Below are 18,632 nucleotides of genomic sequence, written 5' to 3' on the forward strand. Positions count from 1 at the left end.
TGTTATAGCTGTCTCATATGAGGCTATGCCAGTGCCTGGCTCACAGGCATCTATAAGATGGAACACAGGGCTCCCAATGGAGAAGCTAGAGAAAGCACCCAAGGAGCTGAAGGGGCCTGCAACCCTATAGGTGGAACAATATGAACTAACCAGTACCCCCAGAGCTCGTATCTCTAGCTGCATATGTAGCAGAAGATGGCCTAGTTGGCCATCACAGGGAAGAGAGGCCCCTTGGTATTGCAAACTTTATATGCCCCAATACAGGGGAATGCTAGGGCCAAGAAGCAGGAGTGAGTGGGTAGGGGAGAATGGCGGAGGGAGGGTATAGGGAACTTTTGGAATAGCATTTGAAATGTATATAAAGGAAATATCTAATAAAAATAAATAAATAAATAAATAAATAAAAATAAATAAATAAAAGAATGGGTGCTTAGGGTTCCTCTTGGCAAGAGTTTACAATGGGATAGTAATGAGAACTTCTGAATGAAAACCATTTACGTTCATTAAGGCACATCTGAAACCTCTAGGCATTCATGTTATAACTGCAATGTTAATTTCAATAATGAGATTCCTAAATGTAGACTGTCCTGGAGTACAATCTGTTGGGTTGTGTTGGCTCCTCAGAACAGTGGGTGAGGTAGTATTCACTGTCAGCCTAGAGATATCCCACACAAACCTGTTCCTGCAATAAAGTCAATGCTTAAAGAGGTAAGTAAACAGGCATTGCTAGGCAACACTCACTCAACCATCTTCCTTTAATCCTACTCCTGCCTTGAGTGATTCTAGCATGTCACATTTCATCCTAGCACATACTCATGCACTCGCGTGCCCACAGTGAAAGGAAAAGGAAAATATTCTAAAAACAACTACTCCCCAAACCTCCTGTAACAAGGAATCTTACGCCAAATAGTCACTAAAGACCTGTGCATGTAATTATAACTAAGATGTTTTAAATGATCTTCTTGTGTTACAAAACACAGATTTTAGAGGAGCCTGGAGAATAGTTTCACATTTTCTTGACTAAATATATTACAAACTTTGACCTTAAAACAACTATCCAAATATTCTTTGCTCATTTAACCACTTAAAAAAATTGGCATGTAGGTTTATTTATCAAAATGATTTTTCTAAGGACTACCTCGGTGTATGTTTTTTCCTTCTCACCCCAACCTACCTTCATTCCTAGTAAATTATTAAAATCAGGAGGGCGTGGTACAATGCACCATGGCTATGACAGGTTTTTATTACACATTCATTTATTTATATACGTAACATCAAAAACCAAGTCTTAAAACTTTCTTAGTAACTCCTGAGTTGTAGGTCTTCATTCCTTAAAACTATAAATTATAATTTCAAAACCTAAAAACAAAATAAAACTATACAATTTAATTTTAGAACTGACAATAAGCCTCGATTTAGAGAAAGCAGATATTATTTTTTTCAAGTCATGATCATTTAAAATTTCCTATGAGAATGATCTGGAAAACACAGAACAATACAATAATCTTAATGTCAGAAACATCTCCACCATACAGAAATATAGAACTATTTATCACTTTATAGTATTTCAAAATATCTTCACATATATTTTCTCCTCTGAAATATGAAAGCAAAAAAAATATTAGAACTGCACCAAGCTAATCAAGCAATATAGCATCTATTTGTTGTGAAATGTAATTTTATCGACAGTTGATACTTTGTATCCTTGACGCTTTGGGTACAACAAAGACCACATGAGAACACCTGTGGATGCTCAGCAATGCATCTAACTACTTGGCCATGCCGCACAGCATCTCCTAGAACAGCTTCTCAATTACTGTAAGCATATGGTGGTTGGAGAAACACAAAACAGCTAAGTCAAATTTGGACCACTGCTTGGTAGCGAACACACACATAAAACACATCATCTATAGATCTGATGTTAAAAAACTATTAAATGTACAAAGTGCCCTTAATAGAAAAAATTCGAGATGCTCAATTTTTATCAGCATGAGGAATGACTTACTTCAACTTGTTCTTCACTATTTTCTCTGCTATTTACAGATTAAATGTAGGAAACGTTGTCATGTTATGAGGATGCAGTTTAAATAACTGCTGCAAGAAAAAGGCCACTATTTTGGATGAAAGCCAGGGTGTACTCCTCTAGAGACTAAGTATTCTCAAATTAAGTAGCATAACCTAACAAAACCACTAATAAGGAATAATACTCTAGAATCTAAATTGGTAAGTGTTTTTATTTCTAAGGGTTCTGGCATACTGTAACTTCTAAGTAATTTGTATTCTATTAACTTTAGTATCTGGTAGCTTGGTTTTTAAGAAAAATATTTTTAGTATCTGACTCCATGTCTATTTTAAAAAGTTATTTCTGTGTATGTATGCGCTTGAGTGTATGTATGTGCACCACATGCATGCAGGTCCCACTGCCCCCAGAAGCCAGAACAAGGAGCCAGATCCCCTGGTAGTAGGGGCTATTGTGATCTCTCCAGTATAGGCACAGAGTGTTGAACCCTGGTCCTCTGGAAGAGCAACAAGAGCTCTTTATCACCGAGTCATCTCTCTAGTCTCCGGGTCCCATGTTTTTATACTAAATACCTTTAAAGTGGTCTGAATGCTTCATTGTGTGTTCAAAAGTAATATATTATTTAATTGCTCATATCCCTACAACTCATCCCGAGTTGGCAATCCTCTCTCATTCCTGAACCCTGTATAAATGTCTACTAAGATCTTTAGACTGTTGCTACAAACACCACATAAGAGAGCCCATGAACTCCTTGCATTAAACTGAATTTAAACCAAGATTACTACCTCAAAATCTTAACACCTCACACATTGGTACAAGCTAAAGCTGGTGTATTATGTACCTAGAATGACAAAGTGTTTCTTGTCTTACTTACAGGGATATGATTCACAAATAAGTATGTATCATATTTGTGCCACTATGGTGCACAAATAAAGTAGGGATAAATATCTGGGCTGTGTATATCGAACAATAAACAATAAAATCTTATTTCTAAAAACCTAACCTAAGACTAGTGGGAGTATTTTGTAGGAAACACCACTGAAAGTTGTGGGCTGAAGAAGCCAAGAAAACGATTATATGTACTACGAAAAGGAAATAGGAAATGTTCCCTGGGCTGTGCGGGTGGGTGGGGTGGGTGAAAACATATGGGGCTTTTCTGAAAAGCTGAAGAGAGATTTTTAAGTCAGTTCTTTGCTCAGTAAAAAAAAAAAAAAAAAGTAAAAATATTTTCTGTTCATCATTTTGTCTGTATGAATATTCTGAAGTTCCTATCACAGTGTTTCTGATTGTCTTCTCATTTGTACTAATAATTAGCAATAACACTGTAGAAAATAAAACTTTCAACCAATTCTATGCAAATCTAATATTTACTTAAAGTCGGTATATATAACTTCAAACTGTTCTCAATTTCAAATGGCAAATGAAAGATGAATGTACACACACAATACTTGAAGATAAACAATATATACACACAATACAGGAAGATGAACATAGACACAGTACATGAAGATAAACATACACACACAATACATGAAGATAAACATATACACACAATACATGAAGATAAACATACACACACAATACATGAAGATAAACAACATATACACACAATACAGGAAGATGAACATAGACACAGTGCATGAAGACAAACATACACACACAATACAGGAAGATGAACATAGACAGAGTGCATGAAGATGAGATGAACATACACATGATACATGAAGATGCATAGACATGTATAGACACCCTGGACTGGTGACATCAGCATAGGCCTCAGGGCATCACTACACTAATGGGTTAAAGGACAATTTGCTTGCTGACAATATAAAGAGTCATCTTTTCAAAATGACTAATTTTTTGTGATTTTTATAATATTCCTCAGTGATTTGCATCCATAATCAACTATCAATTTTGTATAGAACAGCCACAAAAAAACAAGTCTATTTTTGTTCCTTTTTTCACATACACACAAAAAATCCTTTCTAAACACTTAATATTGAGAATATTTTTATTATTATGAACATAAAAAAAAATCCTGAAATTAGACTAGTAAAAATCCCGTCTGTTATACCGGACACTGGTACAGGAAAGGATCCTAACGTGTACTAGAACACTCATGTGGAGGCTGAGAGAGATGATGATGCCCAGGCAAGCAGAGCTGGGAAGACGAGGACAGCAGACCAATGGGAAGGAAGGACCAGCCACAGCAGCCACCAAAGCTAAGAGCACAGAGGCGCTGTAATCAGGGAATCCAGACTAGTTTCTGGAAACATTTGGGCACACCTCACGCAGCATCCTTCACTAGGCTAAAAACCAGGTGCTGCCGCATCACCAGAGGGTCTTGATGTCTGCAGGAATCTCTCAAGAGAACGTGTTGAATACCAAATGCTATGGAACTGCATCTAGATAACTTGAAACTATTTTTAAAGTGACTGTTATATACAGAATTTGAAAACACATCCTAAATGTATTCTTTTATTGGATCTGGTCTTAAAACTTCTTATTAAATGTCCAATTCATTGTGATCCAAAATAAAAACAAGAACAAAGGGCTTACAGCAAAAGTCACAGGTGGCTATCATTTTAAATGTGACCTCATTTCTGTTCTTCAGGACACATTAGAAAGCAGTTTTTTTTTTTGTTTGTTTGTTTGTTTTGTTTTGTTTTTACTTCTTTAACCAGAACTGGTTTGTGGGTTTGTGACATTTTGCTGTGTCACTACCTCAGCATGACAACCGGCATTTTCAGGATTTTCAGAGTCTTGGCTCTGCTCTTCCCCTTCTCCATCTTTTTCAGAAGAAGTTGGACATTCCCCTTTTCCTGCGGTATCAGTAACTGTTTGCTCGGGTGGAGAATCAGATTGGTCAGCAGCACTGTCTTTCTCTGTGTTTCTTGGCTTGGGATCTCCACTGTCAGGCTCTGGGCTCGGCTTGTCCGCCTCCTCCCCAGGCTCTCTTGATGCCCCCTTTTTTTCTTCCACTGATTTGCTGTTTACGTGACTAGCTCCTGAGGAAATTTTGGAGTCCTTGGATTTCTTGTGTGTAGACGTTTGGCCATTGGAGCCCGACGCGGGCTGAGTCGGGGTTTTCTGGGCTTTGCTTCGCTCTGGCTGTTCTTTCTTAGGTGGCCCCCAGATGAAATTCTCTGACGGTGTGTAATGTTTCTGGGCAAATCGCAGGAGCTTTCTCCTCTCTCTCCTGTCTCTAATTGTATAAACAAAGTACTCCAGAGCACTCTGCTTGATATTGGGAATAGTATTCTCCACTAGAGCCTCGTGAAGAATGAACTTTACCAGAGGAGATTTAAAACTCTCGTATCCAAGCTCGCCAAGGCTTTTAAGAATTCGAGTAATTCTTAAATAGTTGTGCTGAGACCTGAAAGAGAGCATTGAATAAAATGAGAGAAAAGAATCAGGAGAAGAAAAGTAGAAAAACCCTAACTATTGAGAGGGTGTTTACAGAAATGCAAAGTAAGAAAATAAGTCTTATAGTGACTCTAACGAAATAAAAAAATAGAATGCATTTTGTTTAATGGATGTGAAACCTTGCAGTGTAATCTAGCAAGTGTGAAACTCAAATGTAAAAACCAACTCTCCTCTTTAAGAGACGCATCAACATAAAGAACCACTAAGATTGACTTTGTCCTTGCTGGGGCCAATTTATTGTCACTGAAGATTAGTATTCTAAAAGAGCAGCTTCGCACATACAGCCAAGCATCAGGTTAGTCGATGCGGCCATAAGAAAAGAAACGACCATGGTAGAAGATGAGAGAGTGAAGGAGCCATGAACGTAGCCTTTATTATGGTAATGTTATTAAAGCTCTGCTTCGTTATTAGTTATTGTTGTCTCCTACTACGCCTAACTTAAAAACCTCATCGTGGAACAAAACAGAGGATGTGGAGGACTCTGTACATACGACTTCTGCCATCTACGGTGAACTTCAGAACTTGAGACATCAAAGAAGTATGCTTCTGGTCACAGGTAACCAGGGCTAAACAGAGATGCACTAGCTAACAAACAGAGATGCACTAGCTAACAGAGATGCACTAGCTAAAAGCTGAACGGTATCATTAACAGCACCAAATGACCAGCAAAATCCAGAAAGCAGTGCTTCGTCCTCTGTCTACCTAGAAGAATTCTGACAAAGAAAACAAAACTACTTGACAGAGCTTGCCTTACCCTAGCGTTATTACTTGTGGCACTTTGAATAGGAGTGGTCCCCATAGATTCAAGTGTTTGAATGTCTGGCCATAGGGAGTGGCACTGCTAGGAGGTGTGGCCTTGTTGGAGGAAGTGTGTCACCTTGGGGGTTGGCTCTGGGGCTTTAAAGCCAAAGCTGGGCTCAAATGTTGCTCTCTTTCTGCTGCCTGCTGATCCCGAGGTAGAACTCTCAGTGACCATTCTAGCACCGCGTCTGCCTAAATGCGGCCATGCTTCCCTCCATGATGATTGATAACGGACTAAATCTCTGGACCTAAGAGAGTTCCTTAACTGCAATGAAAAAGTATGATGCCCATCTAAGCCTCAGTGTCTGCACCTGTAAAATGGGGGGAAAAAGAACTCTCACTCTCACTGCCCCCGTTGCAAAACTCCAACGAGAGGAAACAAATGGAGGGCGAGAACAAACTCAGTGAATAGGGACGTTATTTAGAACTCTTCTGTGGGTGCCTGTGTTCACGTATGCAGTGTGGCTGCAAGCGTACCACCTGGGATTATGAGCACGTGTCAGCTATCACCCTCAGGTGTTAGCACCCCAGTTGTTACTCCTAGTATCATCTACAACAACAGGATTTAGGACTGAGTAACAGCACACCTGAATTCAATTTAACCTATTCTCTCCATCTTTACCAGCCTTGCCTTATTAAAAGGCTTCAGATCTTACTTAGAACAACCTTGATTCTAAACACACACTTCCCCCACATGACACTTATACCTTTCTCTTTCAAAACCGAGGCCATGCTTGGACTAGCGTTTTCCAAACTTTGTTACAATTCATAACTCATCTCCCTAGCCTTGTTCAGCTGAACATACACACACATTTGGCTGAGCCCTTAGGGCCCTCTCCTCCATCACAGACCCACGCCTGAGGTCAGCAGGTCGGGCATGTATTTACCCAGGATTGCTACAACAACAGAATCAGCACTTGCTTCTAACTTGCTAACTTCTGTTTTAGAGCAGACATTGAATTTTCTTGAAAGCACTGTATATATCTGCCTCGGCTTCCAAAAGTGCTTGAGTTTTTTATTAGAAGTAATTACTAAATCACCTGGGAATGTTGGAAAAATATGTCAAATTACTAGAGATATATAAGTACATAGTTTCCGGTCTTATATTTTAAAAACAAATACAGACAAAATAAAAATTGGTGTTATTTGAGCTAAGCAACTACTGGAATAAAAGAAAACTTGTTATCTACATCCTTTTGGATATCTGCCCCAAAAGTATTATTTTAAAATCTAATTTGTAATCCAAAGGGTAAAACCCAGCACATATGTCTCAGTTTTATGAATCTGTAATATTTGAACTTTTAAAAACTTATTTATGTGTGTACCTGTTTAGTGTATATGTGTCATGCGTGTGCAAGAGCCAAAGAAGGTCAGAAGAGGGTGCCTGACCCACAGGAACTGGCCCTCTGGGGAAGCAGTAACTGCTCCTGACTGTTTGAAGACCACCTGACTCGGGTAATGTGAAGCCACTATCCCACTAACAACAGTGATTTAGCTGTCACATGCATGTAGGGCTCTTATATTGAAAGAACGTTGTATCACAACTGACTTCATAAGAACAAGGAGTGGAGAAGACAGGGAGACTACTTAAAAGAAAAGGTGCACTACAGGATGCAGCAGATACCAGATCTGCAGCCAGAACCCCTCTAAGAGGAACAGGAAACTTGGCATTTGCATATACATTCATTGGTATTTACATATTCACAAGTTAAAGCATTTATGCAACCGAGGAAAAAAAGAAGTTAAAAAACCTGAGCAGCTGAGAAAAATAATGATTAGGATTCTAGAAAAAAATTATCTATAAAACAAAGCAATTGGTTGTTTCAGGACAGCTTGAAATAAACGTCGAAATGAAAGGCAAAATGGAGGCTAGAGAAGTTAAATATGGCTGGAGCTGTACACAGCCCTGGCTTCCACACCAAGGAATGGAGGAAGGGGCTGCTATGGTGACAAAGGGGCGGTGCTAATTTTATCAGAAGATCAGATAGGTCAAAAGAAGGCACAGCAGGGACATAAAACCCAAAACTAGACTCAGTGAGGCTCAGGAATCCTACCTCATCACAAATGTGACCTGGCCAGCATCTTAGCAGGAGATTTGTGCATCTGTACTTTAATAGCTGAACACATTTCACCACTTTTATCCAGGTCACTTACTCATTCAATTTCACTTCAGTTTACTCTGATTAAACAGTTTTCCTCCACTGAGCTATACACACAACCAAGTCCTGGCCAGCCTACTGTAAAAAGCTCAAGATGCCTCCCAGCTTTAATCACAGATGAGCAATGACATTACGAATGGATCACAAAAGAATCCAAATGAAAATAGAGGAGATACGTCCATATCACTCCTTATCCTCTGCCCAAACCTAATCAATAAAAACTTTCGGTGATGAAAAAAATCATACCATGTGTCTGCAATCCCAGAATTTGGAAGATGGTGCCAAAAATGGTGGCAAATTTGGAGTTAACCTAGACTCAGAGATCTGGTCTCAAAGATAAATAAACAGGAAAGCCTTACAGAGAAGCCAGGTTTGGCTCCTAGCACCCACATTAGGCAGTTCACAACTACCTGGGGACTCCAGTTCCAGGGGATCTGACGCCCTCTTCTGACCTCTAGAGGCACACCTGTACATACGTGTGGCACACCCACAGACAAGCAGGCATCACATACGTGTGGCACACCCACAGACAAGCAGGCATCACATACGTGTGGCACACCCACAGACAAGCAGGCATCACATATGTGTGGCACACCCACAGACAAGCAGGCATCACATACGTGTGGCACACCCACAGACAAGCAGGCATCTACATGTAATTTTTTTCCCCCCTAGGAGAGTTCACCCAGAGCTGGGAAAGCAGAAAGCTATTGGATGAGAGGGAGAGGGCTTGCTAGTTTGGGACTGAGTGGGAAGGCTGGGAGTTCAGGCCATTCTTCATCAGAGGCTAAGAGATGACCTAATTAAATAAAGCCTCCAGAAAGGGCTCTGGTTTGGGCTATAAACAAAAAGACCTAACAATGATACCCTAGGGAAGCTTTAAGCCTTTGCTCACATTCTCTTCATGACTTATTACTTCAACAACAACGTACCAAACAAGAATGTCGTTCCAAGCAAAAATAACAAAAGGAGAGAGGTGGGCACCCAAAGGGTGAGGTGTGACCACTGTTTGCCAAAGCCTTACTTGCAGATAGCTTTCTTCAACAGTATGACAGAGAAACCATCCAGATATGGTTATCGGCATTAGGTGGGCAGAGGCATGTCTTGCACCTACATTAGCTTACGTATCAAACTTTCACCTGGTATAAGCCAGTGAGTCTCCAGTCAGGACCTAACGAGTTTCAAAGCTTCGGCTGAACCTCCTAATTTAACAGTGTTACTTACAACAAAGGAAATGGGGGCCTCAACACTAATATTTTACTCCTTTTACCAAAGTGAGGAGAATTCTGGAAAAAATTTAAAGAGCTGATGCCAAAACTCTGATTGTTTTTGCCAAAGAGAAATTGCTTGCGTTAGTTTTTTTTTTTTTTTCCTTAATTCTTGCCCAGTTCAGCTAATTATAAGGTACTAAAAAAAGTTTCTTAAAATTGTTAGTTTTATAGTCCAGTACTCATAAGTCACTCTATAATTAAAAAGGAAAAAAATCAGTGTGCATATGGAGAAAATATTTTTAAAACTAAACTTTGGTTATAAGTATTAATCACCATTACACATATCCAAACAAAAAGGTACAGCCAAACTCATCTAAGAAAGCTGCTAAATTTTCCTTTATAGATTTTGGAATTAATCAGAAGTAGGTTTTGTCCTTTCCCTAATTCATGAAGACAAATGTGCTTTTTCCTCTATGTTAGGTAGAAGTATGGCCACGTCAAATGAACCCAGTTTTATACATCACAGAATGCATTTATGAATGGAACCAAAGAAGCTTGCATGCATGAAGATATTACAAATGATGTGTACTCCTATAGCCTAGGAGAGGGAACATATGAAAAACTATAAACTCCTTGAAATGTGGAATATATAAGGAGAGAAGCCACGTTGGGCTGGAGGCCGAGGACTCAAGAGGAAACCACTCTGGAGTAGAACTGTCAGCTCTCTGTAGAATTTGTTCATTCTCATTCCTACGCTTTGTTTTAGAATGCACGGGATGGAATAAACACATTTCTGACTAGATTTTGATCCCTATTCCTAATGACTAGGCAGTCCTACGGCAAAAAAAACAAAAAACAAAAAACAAAAAACGCTAATCCTATGCCCAACATCTAGCCAGTCCTATGCCCAATATCTGGTAATGTCAATTCATTTTTGTTTCCTCAATATTTACAATTGGACAATGTCAAGTTGCTAGGCCCAATACCTAGAGCTTGTCCTGTGCCCTATGACTAGCTATTTCAATGCCCAACAGCTATGTATTCCTGTGTTCAAATGCTAGCTGTTCTTATGTCCAGTCCTATGCCCAATAGCTAGCCTATCCAGCACCCAATGACTAGCTATTTCCATGCCCAACAGCTAGACAGACCTATGCCAATGGCTAGCTATTGCTACTTTCCAATGGCTAGCTATTGCTACTTTCCAATGGCTAGCTATTGCTACTTTCCAGAGAACGCAGCTACAGGAAGAGACCAATGGCGTACCACTTAGGCTTCACTTACTCATTAAGATGTTGAAATCTTTCTTGCCAGTTTCCAGCCCGGGCAACATTTCCAGTCTTATCAATCAGCTTTATTCCAAAAAACTCTAGCATCATTTTATAAGCCAAGAGGAATCTTCTGATTGCTTCCTTTGTTTTCTTGAATTCCTAATATAAAAGGAGGGGAAAAGTCAATTGAAATGACTCGGTTGCTATCAGGACAATAAAATGATGATATTATGTGGCTACCTTCTGGAAAGGGAATTGAGATTGCATTACCTCAATTTCATATGTGGTTAATTCTTTAGCATAAAAGTTCAAGCCTTGTTCTCTCAGGGGGAAAAGCCTTGATTGTTAAAAAAAAAAAGAAAGAACAATTTTCAATTAACATTGTCTTGAAAACCTAAGATTAAACAGGACAGGGCTCAAGGCGGCGAATGTGTTACTGACCATTGGATGTAAGTGTGGTTGTGCTCCAGCTTTTCGTAGTCCCCTTTCCACTTATTTAGAACCTCTTCAATGTAAACACCTATGTGGCAAATATTGAGAAAAATGGAACCATTCATTAAAAACATGGGGATGGCATTAAAACATGTGAGTCACACAAGTCTTAAAGTGTTCAGTTTAAAAGCAACACGCAAGAATGATCCTAAAAGTGGAATATCCTATGCCATACACCCAGTAATGTTAAAAGCCCAATTAAAATAAAGACAGCAGCACCTCGGATTACAGAAGTGCATACTGGGTGATGCACAGAGGGTGGCAAATGATGGCCTAACAAGCGTTTTGTAAATAACACAAGACAACGTTTTGTGATAATATTCACAAGCACACATTTTTATACTGCTCACACCTGCAGGCTTGAGTATTTCAATGGACTATTTTCCAAAGCCTAACATATTTGCTATCTGCCTCTGTGCAGGGAAACTGCTTCAAACAACATTACCATCTCCACATGACTAACAGGAAAACACTGCTCTTATGTGGAATATTTGCTCAGAGTCTCACATTAGTAAATTAATAACAGCACAATTTGTTCAATGTCACACACTAGTTACAAAGTCGGGTGGGAGTGGAACACAAGTCTTCATGCCTGCAGAAAGCAGGCCCTTTGACAATGGCTCATGCTCGCCAGTAAGAACTTAAGGAAATCCTTGTGATCCTCAAGTCTGCCACAGTCCTCAGCCTGGGCCAGTTAGCTAATCTTACAGAAAGCAAACAAAATCAACAACAACAAAACAAAAAACAAAAACAAAACCACACCCACAACTCATCTCCTTGTTTCCTCAAAGACCAGCAGCCTGACCCCAAGGCCCCTCCCAGAAATCTGTGTAACACCACACCATTTTTCCTTCAGTATTATTAACATGCTGGAGTCATTTTCCCGTGGTTTTATCTTTTTTCTTTTTTAAATCACGGTAAATACACTGTGCATTATACCCTCCAAACTTCTGAATACCAAAAAGTTCAAGTTACCTGGATTTGCCCACTTCAGCAACACTCCTCAGGACAAAATGTCCGGATTCCCCCCTTCTAAACACCACCTCCAAACTTTGAACTCTCTTCCAGCATCCCCACGACTCTCTCCTTCCCATGGTTGTGGCATTCTGAAATGTTTGTGTCTTAGGGGTTCCTACTGCTTTGACAGAGCCATGACCAAAAGCAACACTGGGAGGAAGGGACTTATTTCTCTCACATTTTCACATCACATTCCATCACTAAAAGGAAGGACGGCCAGAAACTCAGCGCAGGGAATGAAGCAAAGGCCATAGAGGAATACTGTTTACCAGCTTGCTCTGTCTACTATTTCATACCATCCAGGCCCACCAGCCCAGGGACGGCACTGCCCGTGGTGAGGTAACCCCCGCGTACACGCACACACGCACACACATGTTAGTCATCACTCCAGAAAATGCCCCACAGGCCAATCTGGCAGGCATACTTTCTCAGCTCAGACTCCCTCTTCCCGACCGACTCCAGCTTGTGTTGGTTGATATAAAGCTAGCCAGCACAGCTCACAATCTAGGACTTTCACCAGCTGACTCATGGCTCTGAATGTCACTCAGCTTTCACTGAGAGCAAATGACAAGAATCAGGGCAATCGGGCCACCCCACATTGAACTCCTCAGGAGTGTATCTGGCTTCTGTTTGCCTGCACACAATTCAGATACCCACTGTGAGGCACACTGGGCTGCCCCAGTGTTTGGCTTATCTGTGAGTTTGTAATCTGCGAGTTTTCACTATGGGCTTGGGAAGGCTCCTATTCTATGAGGGAGGCCGTACGATTGTGAACGAGGCACATTTATTTGGCCCAGTTTGAACTGGGATTGCTGTAGTTCCCCAATCCTTGATTCTGAAAAGTGACAGAGGAAATTCTAAAGACAAACACTATATTTGTTCATCTTCTAAGTAATTTTTTTAGGTATGGCATAGCAAAAAGAACTGCGGACCCTGGAACAACTTAGGTCCACTCTAAAATCAATTCTGTGGCCCAGCAAGTCAGCCATTCAGGTTTCAAATCCCAGTAACCACATCTTCAAGATGAAAAAGCTGAATCTGACCCCCTCCAAGGTCTAATCACTTAAAATCCGATAGCTCTACAAATCTTTCCTCTTTTCTGCTCATAAAAGAAGACTAAAACTCCCTAAATGAAAGAAACTAAACTAAACCAGCAAACAGAAACCTGCCCCTCCTAACTTGTCAATAACCACCAAGACACACAGATAGTGAGAAGGTGCAACTAACCAATATCTATTTCTCCACAGCTCACTAAATGGATGGAAGCAGCCCTACCCGCCAGGGCTCCGGGGACACATCAGCCGGCACGGCAAGCCAAAACCAAGGTAATCATCCAGCAAATGCAGCAAGAATGCATGAAGCCCAGAAGAAGGAACGCACGCCCAGGTACATGTTATTGTTTAAAACCTGCATGTTAGCAAGGTGGCTTACTCACCATCTGGCTTAAATGGAATTTTGTTCTTATAAAAGCGAAGGTTGCTCAAGTCATTTTGATATCGGATATCTTTGAAGTTCTGCTAGAGGAAAAGATAAATTAATCTCTGGTGTATGGAAACACACACACACACACACACACACACACACACACACGGCACAAGGACCCTTCTGACATGTTTGTTTACTGGAAGAGTAAAATCAGAGAAACAGAAAGACGACAAGAGTAGACACTGCAAAAGCCCCGCCCTCTCTTACTGGGTACTGATGCCGGTACTTGTACAGATCCCTCGCGGCATAGAAGCTTCTCTTTGGTTTGGCATTTCCTTCCGTGGACTCGCCGCCCTAGGACACAAAGTGGAACTCCACTTACACAGAGAACAGTACTGAGAAACTGCTGCAACAAACTTAAAAGAGTCAACCTCCATAAAGACCCCTGAGCACTTCCAACCTGCCAAGATGAAGGAAACGATTCTGTCTCTTCCATGATGCTTTCGGGCTGTGCTTGCTGGCATCAACCTGCCTTATTTGCACTAAAAACTTCTGTCCTAAGGTATATCACTAAATAAAAAGACTTTATTGTTCAGTGCCCGTGGAGGGCAAATGCTAAGGATCAGTATCGATGCAGAACAGTGCTCAGAACGAATTGAAAACATGTTCCACCAGGTGTTATACAATGGAGCCTGTGACAAAGCGTATTTCCTAGGGTGCCATGAAAGGGTTAAGTTGGTAAATCAATTCTATGCAGAAGATTCTCATTAAATTTTCATCTCCTGGCTGCGCCTGAAAGTCAAGCAATATTTATGAAAGAAAAGGAGGGCTTTAAACTAAATTAGCTTTCTAAACTACTTCAAAGCACCATAACAAACATACAAGGCATGAGTAATCATCTGCCCATTCAATGATCAGTGGGCTAGAAATCAGCAAACTTGACATAAATACACAGAGCAAGAAGACAGAGCTCTCGGGTGGAATGAACACTGAAGTACTTTCTACGTGATGCCTCGCTCATGCTGTTTACAAAGTGCCAGCAATGTGATGTCATTTTAAACGGAGAAGATGCAGGTCTAATAACCTCTAATTATCCAGACCATATGTTGTATGGCAAAACGCACTTGTCCAGTGACACTCAGGACTGTATAACGGAACATGATGAAGAAGACCGCGGTGCTGAGATATGAATATTCAAGAAGTCTGCCCCCAACCCTTTGTCTCAACCCTTCCCACCCTGTCTGTCTGTGCTGACAGACTGGCATCTTCTAAGCAGCTTTCACGCATTTCTGAAGTGGTGTGATTTCTCACTCTTACTACAAGTACAGAGATACTTTAACACCAAGTCCTCCGCTGTTTAACAGTAGTTACACTGTCATGTTACATAAGCAAGGAAAAGCTCAAATTCTGGTTCTTGCCACACTTTTCAAAATAGCTCTGCCTAGCAAGGTTCAGAATCTATTTAGCCTGAGCTACAACCACAAGCACTTGCAGAGAGCACGTTCCCATTTACCAAACACATCCGTGCAAACACACCTGACTGACAGTTATTAGTGCCGGCATCTTGGGAACAAAGCTGCTGGAACTTAAGAGGAAGCGAACAAGGCTCAGAGCCCAGCAACAGTGTAAGAAGTCGCTGCTTCCATGTCTTACTAATTGGGTCAGAACCAGTTTTGTCCCTGCTAGAAGTGATGGATATTTGAAAAAATCCTGTCATGAAGATCAACGACCCAAGTCTCTGGATGCAGGAGAGTAAGGTGAGGCTTGGTCCTGCTCTTTAATATTTGTGAGGCCTTAAGCAAATCATTTAGCTGAATCTTAGTTTTATCATCTGTGAAACGAAGCTAACGACTCACGTCCTGCCTGTTCCCCAAGACTACCATGTAAATGATGACATCCTTCAGCCCGCCAGAGTCTGCCCCGTTCACTGCTGTACCCTGGCCGCTTTTACCTCCTCAGCAAGGATTCTGCTCCTTAACACTCCCCTTCCCTAGATCATCAAAACTTGGCTCTTCCAAACCATTCCATGCAGCCACCAAGCACACTGTCTTCTCTCCAATCCTAACCATAACGCCTCCCTTGACCTGGGTCTATCCTACTTGCAAGCTGTGTCTCTGCTTTCTTCTGAAGTGAATCATCACCAAGGAACTGTGCATACTCTCTTTTCCTCTACAGCCCACGGCCTAAGTAACACTCTGTCCACAGCATTGCTTGAAAATGGGACTATTAGGAACTTTCCAAACAAATCCCCATCTACTCAAATCATGTCTCAGTGGTCATCCCAGGGACTTCCCAGCAGCTCTGGACCCTGTAAGGCCCTGAAGCAGTGTTAACACGTGGCTGTCAGAATACCACACTCTCCTGACTTGCTTCCTGTACCATTGCTCCCTTTTATTTTAGCTCCTCTTAATCACAACCCGTATAGACAGCCTTATTCTCACCCCTCATGACTCTTTGATGACCTCTTATCTTGCATTGATTTTATTTTTTGAGTACAACTTATCCTAAATGCATGCCTATAGCTCCAGCCTAGACAGTATCTATGTATAGATACTAAATGCAAGCCTATAGCTCCAGCCTAGACGGAGCATCAGTGTATAGATACTAAACGCATGCCTATAGCTCCAGCCTAGATGGAGCATCTATTTATAGAGACCATTAACTACTCGACCATCCACTTGGGTGTCTAATAGGACGTAAAACTTAGCATAAGCCTTGACTTAACCTCTGAAACATCTTTCACCCCAGGTTTCCTCACTTCAGTTAGTGGTACCATCTTTTGTCTAATGTTTACAGAGATGGATGAGAGCAAAGACAGTGAGCGGGAGAAGCCAGTCTGCAACCTACTTTAAAGGGGGAACTGACCGGTCCGCATAGTGGGCAAATAGGGTAAGGAAGGAATCAAAACAACGTCACAACGATTATTTAAGAAGTCTGGTAGAACTTCCAGGAACAAACATTAACAGTTAAAGGATGCTCTATTCTTACTCAGGTTGCAGAGTATTTGTTGAAATGGTATGTTGTTTTACAATTGACCTAGTCAATTGTATTAACAAGTTTTGTTTTGTTTTTGTTTCTTTAATTCCAAACTTCTCAGTGGCTATCTGCTATTTACTTGGAAGACAAATGGGAGGATAAGACACTGAAATGTGGCATGCAATATCGTTTTGGGGTTGAGCACATAACACTAAGTGCAAAATACAAACGGGAACACAAGGCAAGGGTGGCCACGATCTCATTAGCAGGGCCTTGACAGACATACTTTCTCTTCTTGTATGCTCTGGACAAGATTTCCTTTAAGGCTCACAGTTCTCCAAAATGGGGAATTAAAACGGACCGCACACCTGGAAATTGCATTCCATTCAATAACACGCTCAATTAACCTGGATGGGAAGGCTCGGACTTCCTGGAAGGGTGATGCTTCCCCTAAAGTCACATTGGATTTGGGCTCCATTTTCCTTCAAGTTGTAAAAGGGAGGCCTAATATAGAACCACCAACCTTAAACGGTGCAGACTTCTTTAAAAATATACAGTTCCTCCTTTTAAAAGTTTCTGAAGCCACAAGAGGTTAAGGGACGCCATCTATCTCTCTTCTAACCTATCTACCTAACTGTATTGGTCAACTGACTTAAGCTTGGTTGGATCAACAAGTCTTCTGGGTGAACGTAAATGTTAAAGGAATACTCAAGTCGTTGCAAGGTCTCTCTTGGGGAAATGAACGGTGTTATTTTAAGTTTGCTCAGGAACCTTCTGTGATACTTTTAATGCCCGTTGGACCCTCGCTGGGAGGGGGGAGGCTGCGGGCCGCTTCGCAACTGCAGTTCAGTTGTCTTGCTCTGAATAACATTTTAAATCTTTTTTTTAAAAAATGAAAATTAAAAAAAAAAAATCAATAACAGGCACTGGCCGGGTCCTCCTCACAATCTTCTATTTTTAGTTTAGTTCCTCCCACCCCACCTTCGCATCACCCAGCTGCGCTGCAGAGGCAAAGAACACCGAGTGGATTCGGGGTCTGCCTTGGGGGGACTTCCCTGCAAGGTTCACAACAAGGCCCCCGGGGCGGGCAATCCTGGGCACCGCAGCCTCCCTTAGGTCGGGTGCCCGGGCCAAGCACGCCGAGCATCCCGCCCTGCATCCCCGGGGGGCAGTCCCCTCCCGGGCGCCGGGAGCACGACCTCTCCGGGCCCACCGTGGGTCCCGGGGCCGCGTACCTGCTCCGCGCCCGCCGCCTCGGCGTGGTCCTCGGGCACGGGGCTGGCGCGGGGCCGCCCTCCGGCTCTCTCGGGAGGTTGCTTGGGCTGCTCTGGCTCGTCGTGCTGCTGGCCCTCGCCACCGCCTGCCGGCCCCGGCTGCTCGGGCTCGGGCTCCGAATCGGTCTGCCAGGTGGAGTCGCAGTCCTCCACGGTGGTGGGCTCGCGGAAGCTGACCCCGCCGAGCAGGTTGCCCATTGAAGAGGCGGCGGCGGGCGCGGGCTGCGGCAGCGCGCTAGGGCCCGGGCATGGCCGCGCTCCGCTCGCTCGGGGCGCAGGCGGCTGCTCGCCCGGCCCGCGCCGCACAGCTCAGCGCGGCCGCCGGCGCTCCGGCGCACAGGCGGGGAGGAGCCGGGTCCCCCGGAGCCGCCGCCGCACGCGTCCCAGCCCGCCCATCCCGCCGCCGCCCCGCCCTGCCCCGCCCCGCCCCAGCGAGGCCAACCCACTCCCGAGCGCGCGGCACCAGCTCCACCGAGACGCGCCCCCCTCCACGGTCCCCGGGAGTGGCCAGGGGTCAGCTGCCCCGCCCCTGTGGACCGGGATCCGCCCCCTTGGGGCTCCTC

General features: G+C 42.6%; 1 protein-coding gene across 2 annotated transcripts; it reads right to left on the bottom strand.

Annotated features, from left to right (window-relative positions):
• Positions 1–4,690: 4,690 nt before the first annotated feature.
• On the bottom strand, positions 4,691–18,355 carry Ogfrl1 (opioid growth factor receptor like 1). 2 transcript variants are annotated; one of them, XM_021169850.2, is made up of 7 exons: positions 18,031–18,355; positions 14,087–14,173; positions 13,830–13,908; positions 11,327–11,405; positions 11,156–11,222; positions 10,899–11,044; positions 4,691–5,396 (listed from the first exon to the last, which is right to left on the bottom strand). In XM_021169850.2, exons 1-7 carry the CDS (start codon positions 18,265–18,267, stop codon positions 4,697–4,699), a joined length of 1,395 nt encoding a protein of 464 aa, XP_021025509.1. In that variant the 5' UTR covers positions 18,268–18,355; the 3' UTR covers positions 4,691–4,696. The 2 variants fall into 2 exon arrangements, with proteins under 2 accessions (XP_021025509.1, XP_021025499.1); XM_021169840.2 differs by having other exon boundaries at positions 13,830–13,911.
• Positions 18,356–18,632: the final 277 nt, after the last annotated feature.

Source organism: Mus caroli, chromosome 1 (assembly GCF_900094665.2).
Source record: "Mus caroli chromosome 1, CAROLI_EIJ_v1.1, whole genome shotgun sequence".
Classification (NCBI taxonomy): Eukaryota; Metazoa; Chordata; class Mammalia; order Rodentia; family Muridae; genus Mus; species Mus caroli.

Coding starts and splice junctions, on each gene's coding strand:
- Ogfrl1 (XM_021169840.2), bottom strand. CDS start 18,267: ATGGGCAACCTGCTCGGCGGGGTCAGCTTCCGCGAGCCCACCACCGTG. Junction 11,223..11,326: donor AACCACACTTACATCCAATG/GTCAGTAACACA, acceptor TTAACAATCAAG/GCTTTTCCCCCTGAGAGAAC. Junction 5,397..10,898: donor AGATTTCAACATCTTAATGA/GTAAGTGAAGCC, acceptor GCTCTCTTTCAG/GTCTCAGCACAACTATTTAA.